The following is a 17,981-nucleotide window of genomic DNA, read 5'->3' on the forward strand; positions in this document are numbered from 1 at the left end:
ACATGCAACGGTGGAAAATAGTGTCGCGCACGCTTGATTAGCAAATAAAAAACCAACGAGTTTTGAATAATAATATTGCAAAAACCTCTTCGGGATTTCATCAACCGATGTGTAAAGAATATCTACCTACCTTAGCAACATTCAAATTTTCAGTCTTTCACATAGTTTTTGAGGGTTAAAAATGGGTGATTTCGCAATTGTTCATCGCTAAAATGTCAAAAACTATCAACTTTAGAGGAAAGTCACTAAAGACCTTTTCTGTTTGGAATGATCCAAGAAACCTAAAACAACTTTTTTCTATGCAAAAACAAATAATTTCAGGAAAAAAACAAAAAAAACGTTTAAAAAATTTTTGATAAATTTTTGATCCTGGTAACATGCAAATTTGTTAAAAGGGGTCCTTTTTGAGTAAGTTTGTGCAAAATTCCGAATCGGAATATTTTTCCTAGCGGATGCGCAGTGGCTTTCTGGACTAATAGGTACATTTACTTCACCAGTAGTTCACTTGTTGATTACTCTTCTTATACCTCAACTGCCCGAATCATCATTTTAGATCCTGCTAGGATGTATGGATGTCCTCTAAAACCATTCCAGTTTACACCATGATAGCTATAAGTCGCAGAAAGATTTACGTTAATGTGTTTTCCATTTAAATTGCTGGAATGGCAAGATTTGTACCACCATGCACCCTCTAAAATTAGATATTAATCTTTTAAAAATCTTGCAAAAACACGCTATTACAAATACTAAGAGTATGATTTTTTGACTTTGAGATTTGCAAACTCAATTAATTAGAATTTATAGAGGTGTCAGACAAGGGGATACTATCTCACCCGAACTGTTTACTCTGGCGTTGGAAGACATTTTTCAAAATATATAGACTGGGATAATAAGGGAGATTTGTATCAACTGGAAATATTTAAATTATCTAAGATTGGCGATGATGTACTCCTGATAGCAACAACTATGGAACAATTTCGAATACTGATTTCAGACCTAGAAAAATCATTTCTTGAAAAAGGACTGAAGATGCATCTAATGAAAACTAAAATAATGACTAATACAGAAGACACATTAGTAATTACCATAGGTGGAACAAACATAGAATACGTCCAAAAATATATGTATTTACTTAGGAAAAGTTATCTGACCAAACAAAAGTAACCAGACTAAAAAAATTAACAGAAGAATAAGAATAGGGTGAGCGGCATTCGGAAAGCTTCCTACTATATACTATCAAAAACAAAAAAAAATCCCTTTAAAATTAAGAACGAAGGTATTTCATTCATTCATTCATGCACCTCGGTGGTGTGCACGCTAGCGCTGTTGAGGATGACTGCAATGGCAGAAACAGCTGTCCAGTAATTGTGCATCCCTCTGAATCGAAAGCAAGCAAAGCCATCTTTTACATTAATAATGAAGGTTATGATATTGTAAGATTTGTGTAAAGTCAAATACTGTCATGGTTGGGACATGTACAGGGAAAGGACGATGCAAAAACAATACAGAAAATATTACAATGGAAGCCGATAGGAAGGCGAAAAAAAATAAGACAGGTTTAGAACGAGATGATTGGATGACGTGGTAGACGGCCTGAATACCATGAACATAACACGATAGATATGAAACACAAGAGAGATCTGAATGAAAAGACATAGCCAGGCAGGCAAAGACCCATCCAGGGTTATGATGCCAAAAGAAGAAGAAGAAAAAGAAGAAAGTTCACTTAAGATGGACTGAGTAATCCGAGAATTTTGTTTCTGAACATTTATGTAATCCCGTTGGATCTTAAAATTTTAATTCCTAATTAAAATTATATCTTCCAATTACAACAAGAGTTTTTAATTGGATATTAAAGTTTTTTACAGTCGGAAAAATGAAAGAATACCCATGAACGATCACATAAATCACATATTTTGTATTTGCTGTTTTTTTTTCATAAATAATAAACGAGAGAGATAGATTATTAATAATCTGAATAATATGTGATTGATATGATCGTTCATGGGTATTCTTTCATTTTTCCGACTATAACTATATGGTTATATGGTATGCAGCCAACTCCGCGAATTTAATTCATATATTATATTTTCGTAGCGATATTCCAAGAGAATTGAAACAAAAAGATTATAATAATAAATAAGCAAGCGAATATGCCTGGTTAATCGGTATTACTTTGACCTAGACCAGCAGAGAGAAATACGTCAAGAACAACAAAATTTAGAATTTATAAAATGATAAATACGCCAAGTGTTTATTACTTACGGATCGGAAACATGGGTAATAGTCCAGGGAAATAAAGATTTTCTCATAACACTAAATTATCCAATTATCTGTCAACTTTTTTGGTAATTAGATATAAGAAATAATAATACACATAAAGTGTAGTATAAGTAAAGTGAATATAAAAATAAGTAGAAAAAACAACATAAAATATTTAGGTGTGTATATTGACTGTCACTTAAGATGGGATGTCCACATAGATATGGTGTGCAGAACTTTAAGAATGTTATTCTATAAATTTCGTTATCTCAGCAGTATTCTAAATTTGCCTTACTTAAAAACTGTTTATTATTCATTGATTGAATCTCGTACTAGATATGAGATTTTGGCATGGGGTGGAACGTACACATGCTTCGCATGTAACGAAACTTGAAATACTGCAATGGAGATTTCTGAAAATAATGCTAAATAAGTCAAATCTATTCCCGTCAGAACTACTTTACCGAGAAGCTGGCGTATTGAGTATTAGAAAGTTGTATCAATTTAACATAATTTTATTTACATACAATAATAAACATATATTAAAATCCTTGGATCATTCTTATAACACTATAAGGAAACATCACGACTATGTTCAAATTTCTTATGCACAAAAATCTATTGGGAAACATAATTATACATACTTCGTACCCAAAATATTTAATTGTCCTTCACATAACATTTCGAACATTTGTACTAATGGTAGTGGCATTTTCTGGCCGCTGATCACAGTTTAAAGAAGAAGAATAAGAAAAAAGACGATATCAGGCTTCTTGACACGTGACGTGCGCACATCACTGTTTTTTTTCTGTGCGCGGCTGATCACACGCGTGTTAGAAATAATTTTATAAAAATTGTTAAAAAGCGTTTAAAATGCCAAAAAGGTGTGCTTGTCCACACCGAAGAATTTTCATACCGAAAAGATGTGACATCAAAGAGTGATTGTTTATCCCGAGAGCGGCGGAAATATGAAGAGTTGCAACAGAAATTGGTAAAGTTGAGAGAGGCAATGGATGAAAAGGACTCAGGTATTTATATGATATTTTTTTAATTTGCTTATGGTAGTTAAATTAAATTTAGCGTGAATAAATAGAGCAGCTATATTTGTTAATTATTTACAAAGTGACAATTTTAATCAACTTCAAACATGGAGTATTTTATTTTGTTGTTATCAATATATTTTTCTGTTGCCATAGTACCTGTTTTTCGCCACCTTCCTGTTCGAATATAAAACAGGCACTATGTTGCCGGACTGCACGGGTTTTCCTGATAATGTTTATTTCGTAGAAAATGTGTTAACATAAATGACATGCAATTTTGCAAAGAAAAATTATATTGTTTGTCTCAATAAAGGTGCCTTAAGGTAGCCCAAAGTAATACAGACTAAATAATTAAGGATGTAACAATAAATCAGAGGGTACTTTTAAGTTGCCCAGAAAATCTTTATGATTATTTGACCTGCTTCTATTTCTCAGAGGCACTTTATAGTAGCCCAGAAGTATAGAATGGAATATATTTTTATTTAACTAATTTTACACATTTTACTTCGAATTTACATCACAAGAATAGCAAGTTACTTACACAAAATTTGTGTTTGGCTTGCCTTCAAACAAGAATACTAGGGGAGCGGGTATTTTTTAATAGCCCAGAAAATCTTTATGATTTATTTGAGATGCTCCTATTTCTCAGAGGCACTTTATAGTAGCCCAGAAGTATAGAATGGAATATATTTTTATTTAACTAATTTTACACATTTTACTTAGAATTTACATCACAAGCATAGCAAGTTACTTACACAAAATTTGTGTTTGGCTTGTCTTCAAACAATAATACTAGGGAAGCGGGTATTTTTTAATAGCCCAGAAAATCTTTATGATTTATTTGAGATGCTCCTATTTCTCAGAGGTATTTTATAATAGCCCAGAAATTTAAAATAGAATACATAATATTTATTTAAATATTTGTTTGTACATTTTACCTTGATTTCACTTTTCAAGCGTAGCAAGTTTTAGCATACACTAAATTTTTGTTTGGTTTTGTCAAAATATTAAAAATAATATTACAGAAACCATTGTGGAGGTGCATAGCCCATCAGTTTCACTAAATAATACAGAAAATGAGATCCAATGCAATTTGAGCATAACTGAAGATTAGCATATTTTGAGCATAACTGAAGCATAATTGAAGATTTTAGGGCAAGTGAAGATCTACAACCAGCAGTACTTATTGAGGAGTCACAACAACAGACAGAAGATTTTTTCATTGGAGAGGTACCTACACAAAAACAATCTATTTCTCTAAATATGATTAACTTAATTGGGGAAGACCAATTAAAAACTAACCTTAATGCTTCTGAAATGTTGCCAGATGTAGCAAAAAGGCTAAACTATTCCCTTTCCAAAGGCTTAGACAAAAGTATTGTGGGTAAACTTACAGAAAAATTCTTACCTGCTACAAACTGCGAAAGACTTTGCCCACCTCAGTTGAATTCTGAGATTTTATCTGCCATAAAAGATAAAAATAAAATTAGGGAAGATAAAGACTTGCAAACTAGGCAAACAATTTTAGCTGCAAATATTATGTCCCTTTATAAAGAGGTCGAATTAGGATTAAACGAAAAAAGGAATATCGAAACAATTGCCAATTCCATAAACTTCAATATAGAAGTGTTTTATAAGATGTCCTTGCACAGAAGATTTTTGCTCAGTTCTTCATTAAATTTAAAATTTAAAAAATTATTAGACGAGCAACCTATAGATAAATATTTATTTGGGGAGAATTTGATTGAAATGTTGAAAGAAAGCAAATATACAAGATCAGCAGCTTTTCAAGTCAGCTCTATAATGAAGCCACAAAAAGCCACTTTTTATCCGAAGACCGCGCCACAACGCCAAGCTGTTTTTTCCACTGAGCATCCAACAAGAGTTCTTCCAGAATCTAACAACTTCAATCAGCAGAGTTTAAACTTCAATCCAGCCTCGAACAGATCAAGATTTCGACAAAGCCAGTACCCAAATCATCCTCAACCAACATCGAGATACAAACAGTCGAGCAGACAACAGCACCAAAACCCAACCAGAACAACCAGGAGGTCATACTAAAGGTAAATAAAATATCAGCAGAAAATGTGGCTAATTATTTTAAAAACCGGAAAAAGATTACTTCAGACAACAAAGTTTTAAGTTGGGTCCAAGGTTTTAATATTTTATTTAAAACAACACCGTCTCAAGAGAGAGCACCAAAAGTTTTTTATAGACCCAAGTGAGTCGTATGATTTAGCTATAAAGCAATTACTTAATAAGGGAGCTATTTCTTCTTCTTAACATACAAGAGAGCAATTCCTTCCTTCATATTTTCTAGTGCCCAAAAAGACGGAAGTCATAGATTTATTTTAAATTTAAAACAGTTAAATTGCTTTATAGGAGCCCCACATTTTAAGTTGGAAGACTATAGGTCAGTTCTCAAGCTCATTTTTCAAGGGTTGCTTTATGGCAAAAGTAGATTTACAAGATGCCTATTTTGCTATTCCTCTTCATGAAAATTAAAAAAAAAAAAAATTTAAAGTTGGAGTACAAAAATATTCTATATCATTTCAACTTCTTACCATTTGGTTTGAATATCTCGCCTTTAATATTTACGAAAACCTTAAAACCAGCCTTAAACAATCTAAGAACAAGAGGCTTTACTTCTGTCATTTTTTTAGATGACACTTTACTGATTTCAAAATCATATTTAGAATTTAAAGAAAATATTGTTGAAACTTGTTCTATGTTTTTTCCTCCTGGGATTTACTATAAATAAAGAAAAAGTATACTTTCACCCACAAAAATTATAACTTTTCTTGGTTTTACGTTTGATTCTAATAAAATGATATATTTTGCACCTGCTGACAAAAAAGAAAAAATAATTAATAGTATTCAGACCATCAAAAATAAAAGTACATGTACGATAAGATCATTTGCAGCTTTAATCGGTCAGTTGGTAGCAGTTTGTCCTTCAGTTAAATATGGAAAATTATACTTAAAAAATTTAGAAAAAGAAAAGTGGCTTGCTCCTTCTAAAACTAATAGTTTTAACACAAAAATGACTATACCTAAATACTTGTAAAACGATTTCAATTGGTGGTTATATAACATACCAATTAGTGAACAAAATATAAAAGAATCTGATTATGTACTTGAAATATTTTGTGATGCATCTCTTTTAGCATGGGGAGCATGCTGTAATGATAATAAAACTGTTTTTGGAGTTATGGACAGCGAGAACTACATATAAATGTACTTGAGCTATTGGCAGCATATAATGACTTGAAATCCTTTTCCAAGGAATATAGGAATTGTAATATTTTGCTAAGAATAGATAACACAACAGCTGTATCTTGTATTAACAAGATGGGGAGTGTGCAATACTCTAATCTTAACAACATTTGCAGAGAAATTTTACAATACTGTGAAAATAGAAATTTAAAAATATTTGCATCTTATATCAGTACAAAAGGAAATATTATTGCTGATTCAGAGTCAAGATCTTTGAAAATAGGAACAGAGTATTTTTTAAGTGATATTTGTGTTAATATCATTTTTAAACAGCTTCATATTCCAGAAATCGATTTGTTTGCCACATATCTTAACAAAAAATGTACAAGGTATGTATCTTGGAAACCTGACCCCGAATCGGAGAAAGTTGATGCCTTCACTCTAAATTGGCATGGATTAAAATTTTATGCTTTTCTATTCCACCTTTTACTATTATTCCAAGAGTTTTATAAAAAATCATATGTGACAAAGCAGTAGGAATTGCAGCCTTGGTAACCAACCTTTGATATCAGGCAAAAAGATAATTTTAGGACCTGATAAAAATTTAATTTTGAACCCTTTTAGGCTTCCATATCCGGGACACCAACATCTTACCCTGAATATCGCATGTTTGTCAGGCAAGCTTTTTTAAGAAAAGGTATTCCTGAGCATTCCATCGCAATTATGATTGCATCTATTACAATAAAAACACTAAATTTATATGATACAGTTTTCAAGAGATGGTGGAGGTATAGTATAGAAAAAATATGGACCCTTTTGCTCATGAATTATCAAATATTATTAATTTTACTAAATACATCGTAGATCAGGAATATACATATAGCTCTATAAAGATCTGCATTGGCATTGATAATAAATATACCAGAAAATCATAAAAACATGTTTAAAAAATTTTACAAAGGTATATATAATCTCAAACCTTCATTGCCCAAATATCTTTTTTGGGCCAAATTTACTTGAGACCCTCAACCAGTATTATTTTATTTAGAAACATTATTTCCTCTCACAGGTCTTTCCTTGAAAGAACTTACTTACAAACTTGTAATGTTGATTGCTCTGACTACAGCTCACAGGTTGCAAACCCTATCCCTAATAAAAATTAAAAATATTTTCATGGATCAAGATAAAATTGCGATTTTGATACCAGATAGGATAAAGACTTCTTCGAAAATTAAAAATCAACCTATTTTAAGATTTCTCTATTTTAAAGAAAAACCACAGTTGTGTGTAACATCGACTTTATGTCACTATTTAGAGATTTCTAAAATCATTCGTCCTCAATCAGAGGACAAGTTGTTTATAACAATAAAAAAAAAGAAACATATAAAGCAGCATTTACGCAGACTTTGAGTAGATGGCTAAAAGATGCTTTAAAATTATGTAACATAGACACCAATATTTTTAAAGGGTATAGTGTTAGACAAGCATCTACGTCAGCAGGAGCTAGAGCTGGATTAAATATAGAAACTATTAGAGAGACGGCGGGAGTGAAGAAAATTCTCAAGTATTTAATATTTTTTATAATAAACCTCTAGCACAAGATTACGGACTATTTGCAAAAACTATATTGTCTGTTTAGTCCATGTATGCTTCTGCGTTGGTTTATTGTTTGTTATACATTTGTAATTATATGTTTATGTTATTATTATTGCATAATAACATTAATGTTCTTATTATTTACAAACTTTACTCTTAATTGTTCTAATACATTCACTCTTTTTTGTAAAGTTCCTAATAAAAAAAAAATGTAAAGTATCGATTTTTGGATTGGAATGTAGTTTTGTTTAATTATCGCACAATATTGCTTAATCTTTCAACAGCCTACCATTAGTACAAATGTTCGAAATGTTATGTGAAGGACAATTAATTGATTGGTTGACTTACCTGTTAAGGAAGGACAATCATAATTGTCCTATCTTACATTTCGAACATTTGTACGCTCCCTCCCTTTGATTCTTTCGAACCCACCCGTTTTTGTGCGATCAAAATAAAAAAAAACAGTGATGTGCGCACGTCACGTGTCAAGAAGCCTGATATCTTCTTTTTTCTTATTCTTCTTCTTTAAACTGTGATCAGCGGCCAGAAAATGCCACTACCATTAGTACAAATGTTCGAAATGTAAGATAGGACAATTATGATTGTCCTTCCTTAACAGGTAAGTCAACCAATCAATTAATTGTTTACCAGACATGTATAAAACCTATATCAGAAAAATAAACTCATTTAGTTTTGTCAAAACAATTTTTAGCAGATTTCTTAAGTATGAGGAAACTGAAACTCTGGATGCAATATTTTTGTAATTATTTTTTTTTTTATTGAAAATTTACCGCATCCACCAAGAGGTGATTAGCGGGAATACAGTGTAGGAGTACAGTTCCAATAACTTACAATCTATAATATAATTCTATGAGTTTTAAATAATTATCGATATTATTATCTATAATTACAGTATGTATCTTAAATTAAGAATACAGTGTAGGTATAACTTCCAGTAATTTAGATTCTATAATATAGCCCTATACATTTTAAATAGTTTGCGATATTGTCATATTAACCATCTGTGCCTAAAAGTTTGTTGATGTTGTTAGGAATATTGAATCTAATTCGTTCATTTGCAAAAAGTGGACAGTCAATTAAAAAATGTTTTACATTATTTATTTCGTCACAAATTTCACATTTAGGGGGATCGTCTCTTGTAAACAGGTGAGAGTGCGTGAATCTTGTGTGACCTATACGCAGACGTGTGATAACAGTTTGAAGTTTTCGGGTTCGTATTCTCGATAGCCGCGGGTAAACATTATCCTTGATTGTTCTTAAAGATGTCTGTGAATATTTCCATTCTTGGTTCCATTTACACGTGATTAGATTTCTAAAGTACGATTTTATGTCACTCGCGAGATTTCGACACTCCGTTACCTCTGTTTCGACACTTTCCGACACTTTACGGGCGCACTGATCTGCTGCTTTGTTTCCATCGATACCAATATGAGATGGGATCCATATGAAGGTAATGCGTCTGGAATTTTCTTGAGCCTCTTCTAGTTCAGATTTTACCATTTTCTCTAGGGGGTTTTTAGGATACACATGATTTAAAGTTTGTAAAGCACCGAGTGAATCACTTAGGATCAAGCATTTTGGTATTTTGTTTTTGTTGACATGTTCAAGGGCTTTGAGTATTGCATAAAGTTCAGCAGAAAAAATACTGAAATATTTTGGAAGTCTAAAATGATATTGGTTGTTAGGGGTTACATATGCAGCACCTACTCCTGTATTACATTTTGATGCATCTGTGTATATCTTGTAGCAATTATCTCCATGTTTGGCTATGATTGAATTAAGGTTATTTTTAAAAACAGCTGGATTTGTTGAGTGGTTACTAAATGCAGTAAGATTATAATTTATTTGGGGGGTATCAGTTTTCCAAGGAGGGGGATGGTCCAAATTTATTAGGAATATATCTGGAAAGTTTACTTCTAAATATCTTAGATAAAATCGAATTCTCTCATAGAAAGGTTTGTGTGAAATATGTCTATTTTGGGACGTATATTTATTATTGAATGTATTATCAAAAAGAGGTCTGTTTGGATTTGAAGCTATAGAAGTTGCATGAGTTAATGTTAAATAAATGCGACGGTGGAATAAAGAAGGTTCTCCGGTTTCACTATACAAACTCTCCACCGGCGTCGATCTAAATGCTCCCGAGGAAAGTCTTAATGCTGCATTGAGTATACTATCTAAGGGTTTTAGTGTTGTTTCGGACGCAGATATGTACGCAATGGAGCCATAGTCTATTTTAGATCTAATTAAGGCTTTATATAGGCTAATTAGGGTATCATAATCAGAGCCCCAGTCCCTGTTAGATAATGTTCTTAATAAATTTAATCTTTTATTGCAAGATGCAACTAGTTGATTTATATGTTTTTTCCAAGTCAGTTTTTGATCCAACCACATTCCCATAAATTTTACGTCTGTTTTAAACATGATAGTTGAGTTATAAAATTTCAGTATTGGTGTGCTGAAAGCGTGTTTATTGGTGAATACCATGCCCACTGTTTTGGAAACCGAAAATTTAAATCCCGTGCCATGGGACCATTCTTCTAGTTGGTGTAGAAAATTTTGTAATGATTTCGACATTAGAGAGGGGTTTTTGCCTTTGATGTAAACTACTAAATCATCTGCATAAATGCGAGCTTTCAGAGGTTTTTGCAAATTTTTAATTATATCATTTATAGCGATTAAGAATAGTGTTGGGCTAATTATTGATCCTTGAGGAGTCCCATTTTCTTCAATATATTCTTCTGAATATGAATTTTGAACCCTTACTCGAAATGTTCTGTACCGCAAAAAGTTTTTAATAAATTCTAGACAATTACCTCGGATATTCCATGAGTGCAGTCTTTTCAAAATATTATACCTCCAGCACGTGTTGAATGCTTTCTTTAAATCAAAAAATATTGCTATACAATGTTGTCGAATTGCTAGAGTTTCCTGAATATCGCTTTCTAAGTCTAGAATATTATCTATGCCTGATCGGTTTTGTCTAAAACCATTTTGTTCAGGTATCAGTAGATTTGACTTTTCAAGTGTCCATGTGAGCCGTGCATTGACAATTTTTTCTAGTAATTTTCCCATAGAGCATGTCAAGCTTATAGGCCTGTAGGACTCGGGAGCTAGACGGGGACTTTGAGGTTTAAGAAATGGAAGCACAATAGCCTTAGTCCAAATTGTGGGGTACTGGTGTTGCTGCCATATGATGTTGAATATCTGTAGCATTACGATTAGGGCTGAATTTGGAACCTGTTTCAGAAAAATAGATGGTATATCATCTGGGCCAGGACTAGAATCCTTCAAATTTATAAGTGAGTCATTTAGTTCATGAAATGTTAGCGGGAGATTTAGAGGATTGTGGCTAATTTCGTATGGAAATGTATTATAATTTTCGAGTTGTATTTTGTTTTCAAGAAAAGTGGGGTCGAAGATTTCATTGGAAGATATTTTTTTATAATGCAGTGCCAATATATTGGAAATTTCTGTTGGTGATGTAATGATTTGGTTATTTACTTTCAGGCTGGATATTGAGGGTGATTGGTGGAAACCGGAAATTTTGCGTATTTTTTTCCAAACTTCACTTATTGGCGTAGAACTGTTTATATTGGAAACATATTTCATCCAACTGGCTTTTTTGGCCTGTTTAATTAATAGTTGAGTTTTGGACTTAAGTCTTTTGTACTCTATTTTGTTCTCTATATTTTTATGTTTTTTGTACCTGTTGAAAGCTTTTTTACTTGCCCGGATTGCTTCGCTACAGTCACGATTCCACCATGGTACGGGTAAATGCTTTTTTGGCGCTTTAGTTTTACCTATAAACTGTTCTGCACTTTGTATAATGATATTATTGAAGTCATCTAGAGTATTATTGACGTTACTTTTTACAATAAAGTTCTGCATAGCTTTATCGATGTAGTTTTTAAATTCTGTCCAGTTTGCCGACTCTGTTTTCCATTTGGGTAGAAACTCATAAGGCGATTGTTGCCTAGAGAGATTTCTTATAAGAATGGGATGATGGTCGCTACTATATGTGTGTGATAAGACTTCCCATAAGAGCTGAGGTGACAACGCTGGGTCACAAAGACTTAGGTCAATTGCGGATGAATCTCCAGTCTGAATATTAAAACGTGTAGGAGTCCCATCATTGAGTAAATTAAGCTGTAAGTCAGACATTAACTTTTCCAGTAATTTACCTCTGGTATCAGTACGTACAGACCCCCAAATGCTATTGTTAGCATTGAAGTCACCAAGTATAATACGAGGAGTTGGAATTTGTTCGATAAGGTTATTTATATCGTCAAAAGTTAATATTGTACTTGATGGTAGGTAAATGTTACAAATGTAGAGTGTAGAGGGTGCTGAAAGTTTTATTACTACTGCTTCGAGGTTGGTTTTTACAGGAAATAGGCTTGCTACGTATGATTTTTTTACCAAAGTGGCAACCCCACCAGAAGAATAATTACTATTACTTTTTCTGTCATTTCTAAAACAATTGAACTGTTTAGAATTGAAACTTGTGTTTGGACTAAGGTTAGTTTCTTGTAGGCAAATTATTTCTGGACAGTATTCTGATTGGATGATTTGAAGCATGGGTAAACGATGGAACAGTCCATCAATATTCCACTGTAATATAGAGTTGAAAATTAGGCATCGGAGGAAGATAATTCACTGTCAGTGATATCTTTACCTAGATAGTGATTCAATTTATTTTTAAGTCGGGTGAAGCGATGTTTCGTAGTTTTGTCTGATAGGTATGGGTAAGATATGGTTAATAGGTTTATTAAACCGGGGAGATCGGTTGTGTATTCCTGGATAATTTCTATAGGTGAATTGTTACCTTGGGTATTTTCAATTAGCATCATTAGCTGATCATAGTTTAATGGAAGTGTTGTGGAATTTTTATTCATGAAAAATTTAAGTGCGTCAGGAGTAGGTGCTGTGCGTTTAGGTTTTTTGGGCTTTTGGATGTTGGTTTGACGTGGTGTTTGAGGGAGAGCAAACGTTGGATTATTAGTATTCAGATTTTCGATGGGAGGGGATAACGGTTCGTCAATACTTCTTTTCACAGATGTACTGGATGATTCTCCTATGATTCCGAGTGAAGCTTGTTGATCCATTACTTCAAAGGTTTTTTCACATGGATTTTTAGTGGGAATGTTCTCTTCGGTGGGAATTATTTTGCTCGCTTCAGAAGTTGGCAGTAGGGTTTGAGGAGTAGAAGAAATTGAAGAAAGTTTTTGAATATTTATGTTGTTTGGATCACCGTCTTCAGCTTGATGTGACTGGGAACCATTATCGGTGGCGGAGTGGGAGATTAGCGTTGAAGTAGGGTTCTGTGAAGTTGAGTTTTGGGCTTGAGTGGGGGATAGTGTATTGTTGGTATTTGGGCATTTGCTTGATATATGGCCTGTTTGCTTACATGCGTAGCACGTAAGATTATCTTGAGCTATGAAAATTCTGTAGGTGACGCTTTCGTAATTTATTAAAATAGAATCTGGAATCATGATACTATGTGGGCTGACAAATACTTGTCTTCTGAAGCTTCTTATGTGGTTGTATTCAGGTAAAGAAGCACCGATTCTTAAAAAGGTTATGGGGGAGACGAGGTTTAGGCCCATTTCTTTCAATTCTCGGATGAGAACATCGTGAGGGATGGTCGGGCAGACACTGGATAATACTAATCTTTCTGCTGGGGTTATAAGTCGTCTAGCTCGTACGGTTTCTCCTTGTACTTGTATAGAACCATATTTCTCCATAAAGTTATCTACGGTGAGTTTGCTACTTAGGTACATACATATTCTGTTATTGGATAAACTAGAAGAAAATAAAATATTTTTTGGATTTATTAAGGTGCCTAACGGAATCAAGTAATCTTGAATGGGGGCATTATTTATTGCACTAAATATTATTCCCTGTTCTTTCGTTGGAAAAAAATTCTGCTGAGAAGCTGCTGAGCTGTAAGATTTACTAATTGGAGAGACGTTCTGTATAGTAACATCGGCAGACATATCCATTAATTATTTTTACGCAGTCACATAAAAGTAATACCTCTCTGTGCCAGCAAAAAACAATACTGGTTGTTGTTTACTATTGATAAATTTTGGATTATTTCCGGTACATATAACCATATGAAAAACCAATTAAACCAGTTTAGGATGCGATTTTAGGTTTGACTAATATTATAATGTTAAAACTTACAGTCTTCAATGCTGTTGGTTCACTTTGATTTAAATTAACACTTTCGATATTCGTAATTAAACACAAAATATCAAGAGCCGAAACAAACAACTGTTTCTACTTATTTATCAGGGCCGAACTCCCTTTTGTAATTATTATGATTATTCAAATCAAGCAAAACATTTTCTGGGTTTTTATTTTTACTTTGTTGATTGGTCTATGTCATAAAATATTGTGAACACTTAATTAGAGCTAAATAAATGTGAATAATCCCTGTGCCCAACCCTTGGTTCTTCAGGGAATTTCTTTTGTGTTTATTTATTTGCTTATAACTTGTACACTATATTCATGATAAATTCATATATATTTATATTTTACTCATATTATTTATATTTATATCTATATTTATATTTATTTATATGTACTGAACTGTTAAGTGTATTTCCATTGCGTTATTTTGAAAGTAAATAAACATTATTATTATATTATATTATTATTATTATAATTAATTATTATAAAACTACCTATTCCGTGAGTAGCGTTAGGGGCCGTTTTTTAATTATTAACAATTATTAAGTGCAAAAATTACGATTTTTTTTCGATTTTTTGCACACCATTTAAAAGATAAATAGTTGACATAAAATTAAAAAGTTTGATTTTTTAGAACATTGAAAAAGCTTCAAAATGCCGATTTTTGGAATATAAGTAAATTTGTTTCTTCATAAACTGCAAAATAAGTGAAAATTATTGTTATTTGTTAATAACTTTTATTAAAACTAACGTACCCAACTTTGGTGTTTCACCCAAAATGGGTACTTAACAAACCCTCAAAATTTGAAACACATCCATTAATTTAAAAGTTATTCTATTTGTTTATCTTGGAGACCTCTGTTTTGCAATAACGTAAAATAGAAAATAATAAACACAGCAATTCTGCGTATGCCAAATGAAATTAGAAGTAGAAATACTTTCAAAAGCTATTAAAAGATAAAAAAATATTTATTGTAGTCAAAAATCCTAATGCCAAATTCTTGAAATTTTGTAAGTTATAAACATTTAGAATAACTTTAAAAAAATTGATAAAAATATTTACAAAAACTCAAATATGTCAACTATTTAGCTTTTTAATGAGGTGAAAAAGATAAAAACAAAACGCGTTTTTTTTCACTAAATTGTTAATAATAACGGCTTCGAACTCTAGTTAGGGAACAGGTAGGATTTCTGCCTATAGGTATATAATAACTAAAAAATTTTCAGATACATGGATAGTTCACTGTCCAGACATGGCCGGGACCCGAGCCGGGACCCGAGCCGGGATAGGTAAAATTAAATGAGCACTATGTCGTCGCTTTTTAGTGGCTCATGCGTCGATAGTGGCGCATAAAACTTTCAAACGTATGGACGGAATACATAAATTAAAGAGTACCCACCCCCCTACCGCACATTAAAGAGTACCCCGCCCTGCACATTTTTTAAATTTTTTAAGTTTTATGGGAGTAAAAAATAAAAGGCAATTTTAACCCATCGCCCTCTCTCCTGCCATCAAAAACTTCATTGTTCCTTTTTATTTTTTTAAATGAGTAAAATATCTAAACTAAATTAATAATAATACCATGCATGACAGCACAATTTCCTGGATGTTCATCTTGATCTACATCAAAAGTTGAAAATTTTGAGTTTAGATGAGGGGACAGCGCATCTCCAGCATCTCCTGAATATCCTGTTAACACATTTAATATGTATCCATCTTTTTCGGGTCCTATACCAAAGGTTTTGAATTGTGCATAAGCTGTCTTCTTATCTCTGTCAGTGAGTTCAATCAAAAGTTCATTGATTTCAGAACCTAAAAGAGTAAATGGAATTAATAGGTGGTTTGGTATCAGTTCGTAATGGAGACACTTCGTAACAGTGACAGTTCGTAACTGTACACATTCGTAAGGGTACATTTCGTTACGCCAACATTTTTTTAGCCAATTTAGTATTACCGAATTTATAAAAAAATGGATTTCGCATACATTCCTATACTAAAAGTAATCATACCTTTTTAAAGCTTATATTTTTTTTTAAATACATTATTTCACACATATTTTATGCATACATTCTTGTTGATATAAAAACTAAGAATTATTATTAATTTTTTTAATTTTGCATTATCACTTTAAAGTAGTAAAACTGAGTTCGAAAAACACTGAAACAAATAAAAACAGTTTAAAAATTATGTGTTTACTTTAATATTCATTACAATTTACATTACCAGATTATAATTTCTTTTAAGAGTTTTAGATTTTTTTTAATATTTAAAAAAATGTGTTTCTTCACGAAAAATTAAATAGGTCAATAATGTTTATCCTGACGCTGCTGATCCGTTAAATGGACAAACACAATTTTAATTGTAACTCTATTAAAAGTTAGTTTCCACCTTAACAAAAATAAGCAGACTAGTTTAAACAAAGTAAGTTATCAATCGAAGTAGGACAGAAAACGACAATAAATATCGTTCCCATACTACCAGATTGACAACAGGTGGAATACTTACTTTCTTTGGTTACCGGATGCCGAATAAATTAAGATGAGAGAATTTTAAATAATTCACAACTCATCTGCTCAGCGTGGTAAAAGTTCCAACAAGAAATATTCCTTAGTACTCAACAAAAGAGTAAATGAATTAAAATGTATAATCATTTTCAATTTCTTTGCAACACGAAAATGCAGCAGCTGCATAATACTCTGGTAAAATCGGAGAGTGCAGGAAGAGTCTATACCGGTTTCGGAGGTTTTTTCCTCCTCATCAGTAGTCCCATATCCTCTTCTCTCCGATTTCCCCAGGCGTCACACTTTGGGCCTTTCCGAATTGCAAAGAACGAAATATCACGGATGTACTAGAGCTATCTACCATAAATATCGTTCCCATACCACCAGATTGACAACAGGTGGAATACTTTATTTGGTTGCAACCTCCCGAGATTTTCAAAAATTATAAATCATACAGGATGGCGAGGAAATTAAGATGAGAGAACTTTAATTAATTCACAACCCATCTGCGCAACGTGGAAAAATTTCCAACAAGAAAGATTCCTTAGTACTCAACAAAAGAGTAAATGAATTAAAATGTATAAACATTTTCAATTTCTTTACAACACGAAAATGCAGCAACTGCATAATACTCTGGTTAAACCTCCGAAACCTGTGTAGACTCTTCCTGCACTCTCTGATTTAACCAGAGTATTATGAAGCTGCTGCATTTTCGTGTTGCAAAGTTGAAAATATTTATACAGAATAATTTAAATTAAAAATAAACAAACATTTTCAATTTCATTGCATCCGGAAACTGCAGTCGTATTGTATTACTAGTTTAATCAGATAGTACAGCAAGTAACTATATCGGTTTCGGGGCTTCTTAGCTCTTAGGATGTCAGCGACATCTGCTATAAAAAAGTTGTTAATCTAATAGCACATAAAATGATGCAATTTGCTATTATACCAGATTAAAAACAATGGAAAACCTTCTCTGGTTACACCATCCTAGGCTTCTAAACCGTGCTGGGTCTAGTTTGCATGGAGGAAGAGCTCTGAATTGGGTAGGGGTTTTTCAGTACTTTGTGAAAGACAGATCTGGATGGGGAAGTCCTTAACCCCAACACGGCGCGTCCCAATGGCTGATAGGGAACCTTCCTGTAG

The 17,981-nt window shown here is 32.6% G+C and overlaps 1 protein-coding gene across 1 annotated transcript in view; it reads right to left on the reverse strand.

The window, feature by feature from the left end:
* Positions 1-458: 458 nt before the first annotated feature.
* The window catches only part of LOC126888805 (microfibril-associated glycoprotein 4-like), a 44,869-nt gene continuing 27,346 nt past the window's right edge, over positions 459-17,981 (reverse strand). The window contains exons 5-6 of the mRNA XM_050657188.1: positions 15,916-16,146; positions 459-691 (exon numbers count right to left, since the gene is read on the reverse strand). Coding sequence (XP_050513145.1) covers positions 522-691; positions 15,916-16,146 — 401 coding nt within the window. The 3' untranslated portion in view covers positions 459-521. The remainder of the gene's footprint in view (positions 692-15,915; positions 16,147-17,981) is intronic.

Source organism: Diabrotica virgifera, chromosome 7 (assembly GCF_917563875.1).
Source record: "Diabrotica virgifera virgifera chromosome 7, PGI_DIABVI_V3a".
NCBI classification, from domain to species: Eukaryota; Metazoa; Arthropoda; class Insecta; order Coleoptera; family Chrysomelidae; genus Diabrotica; species Diabrotica virgifera.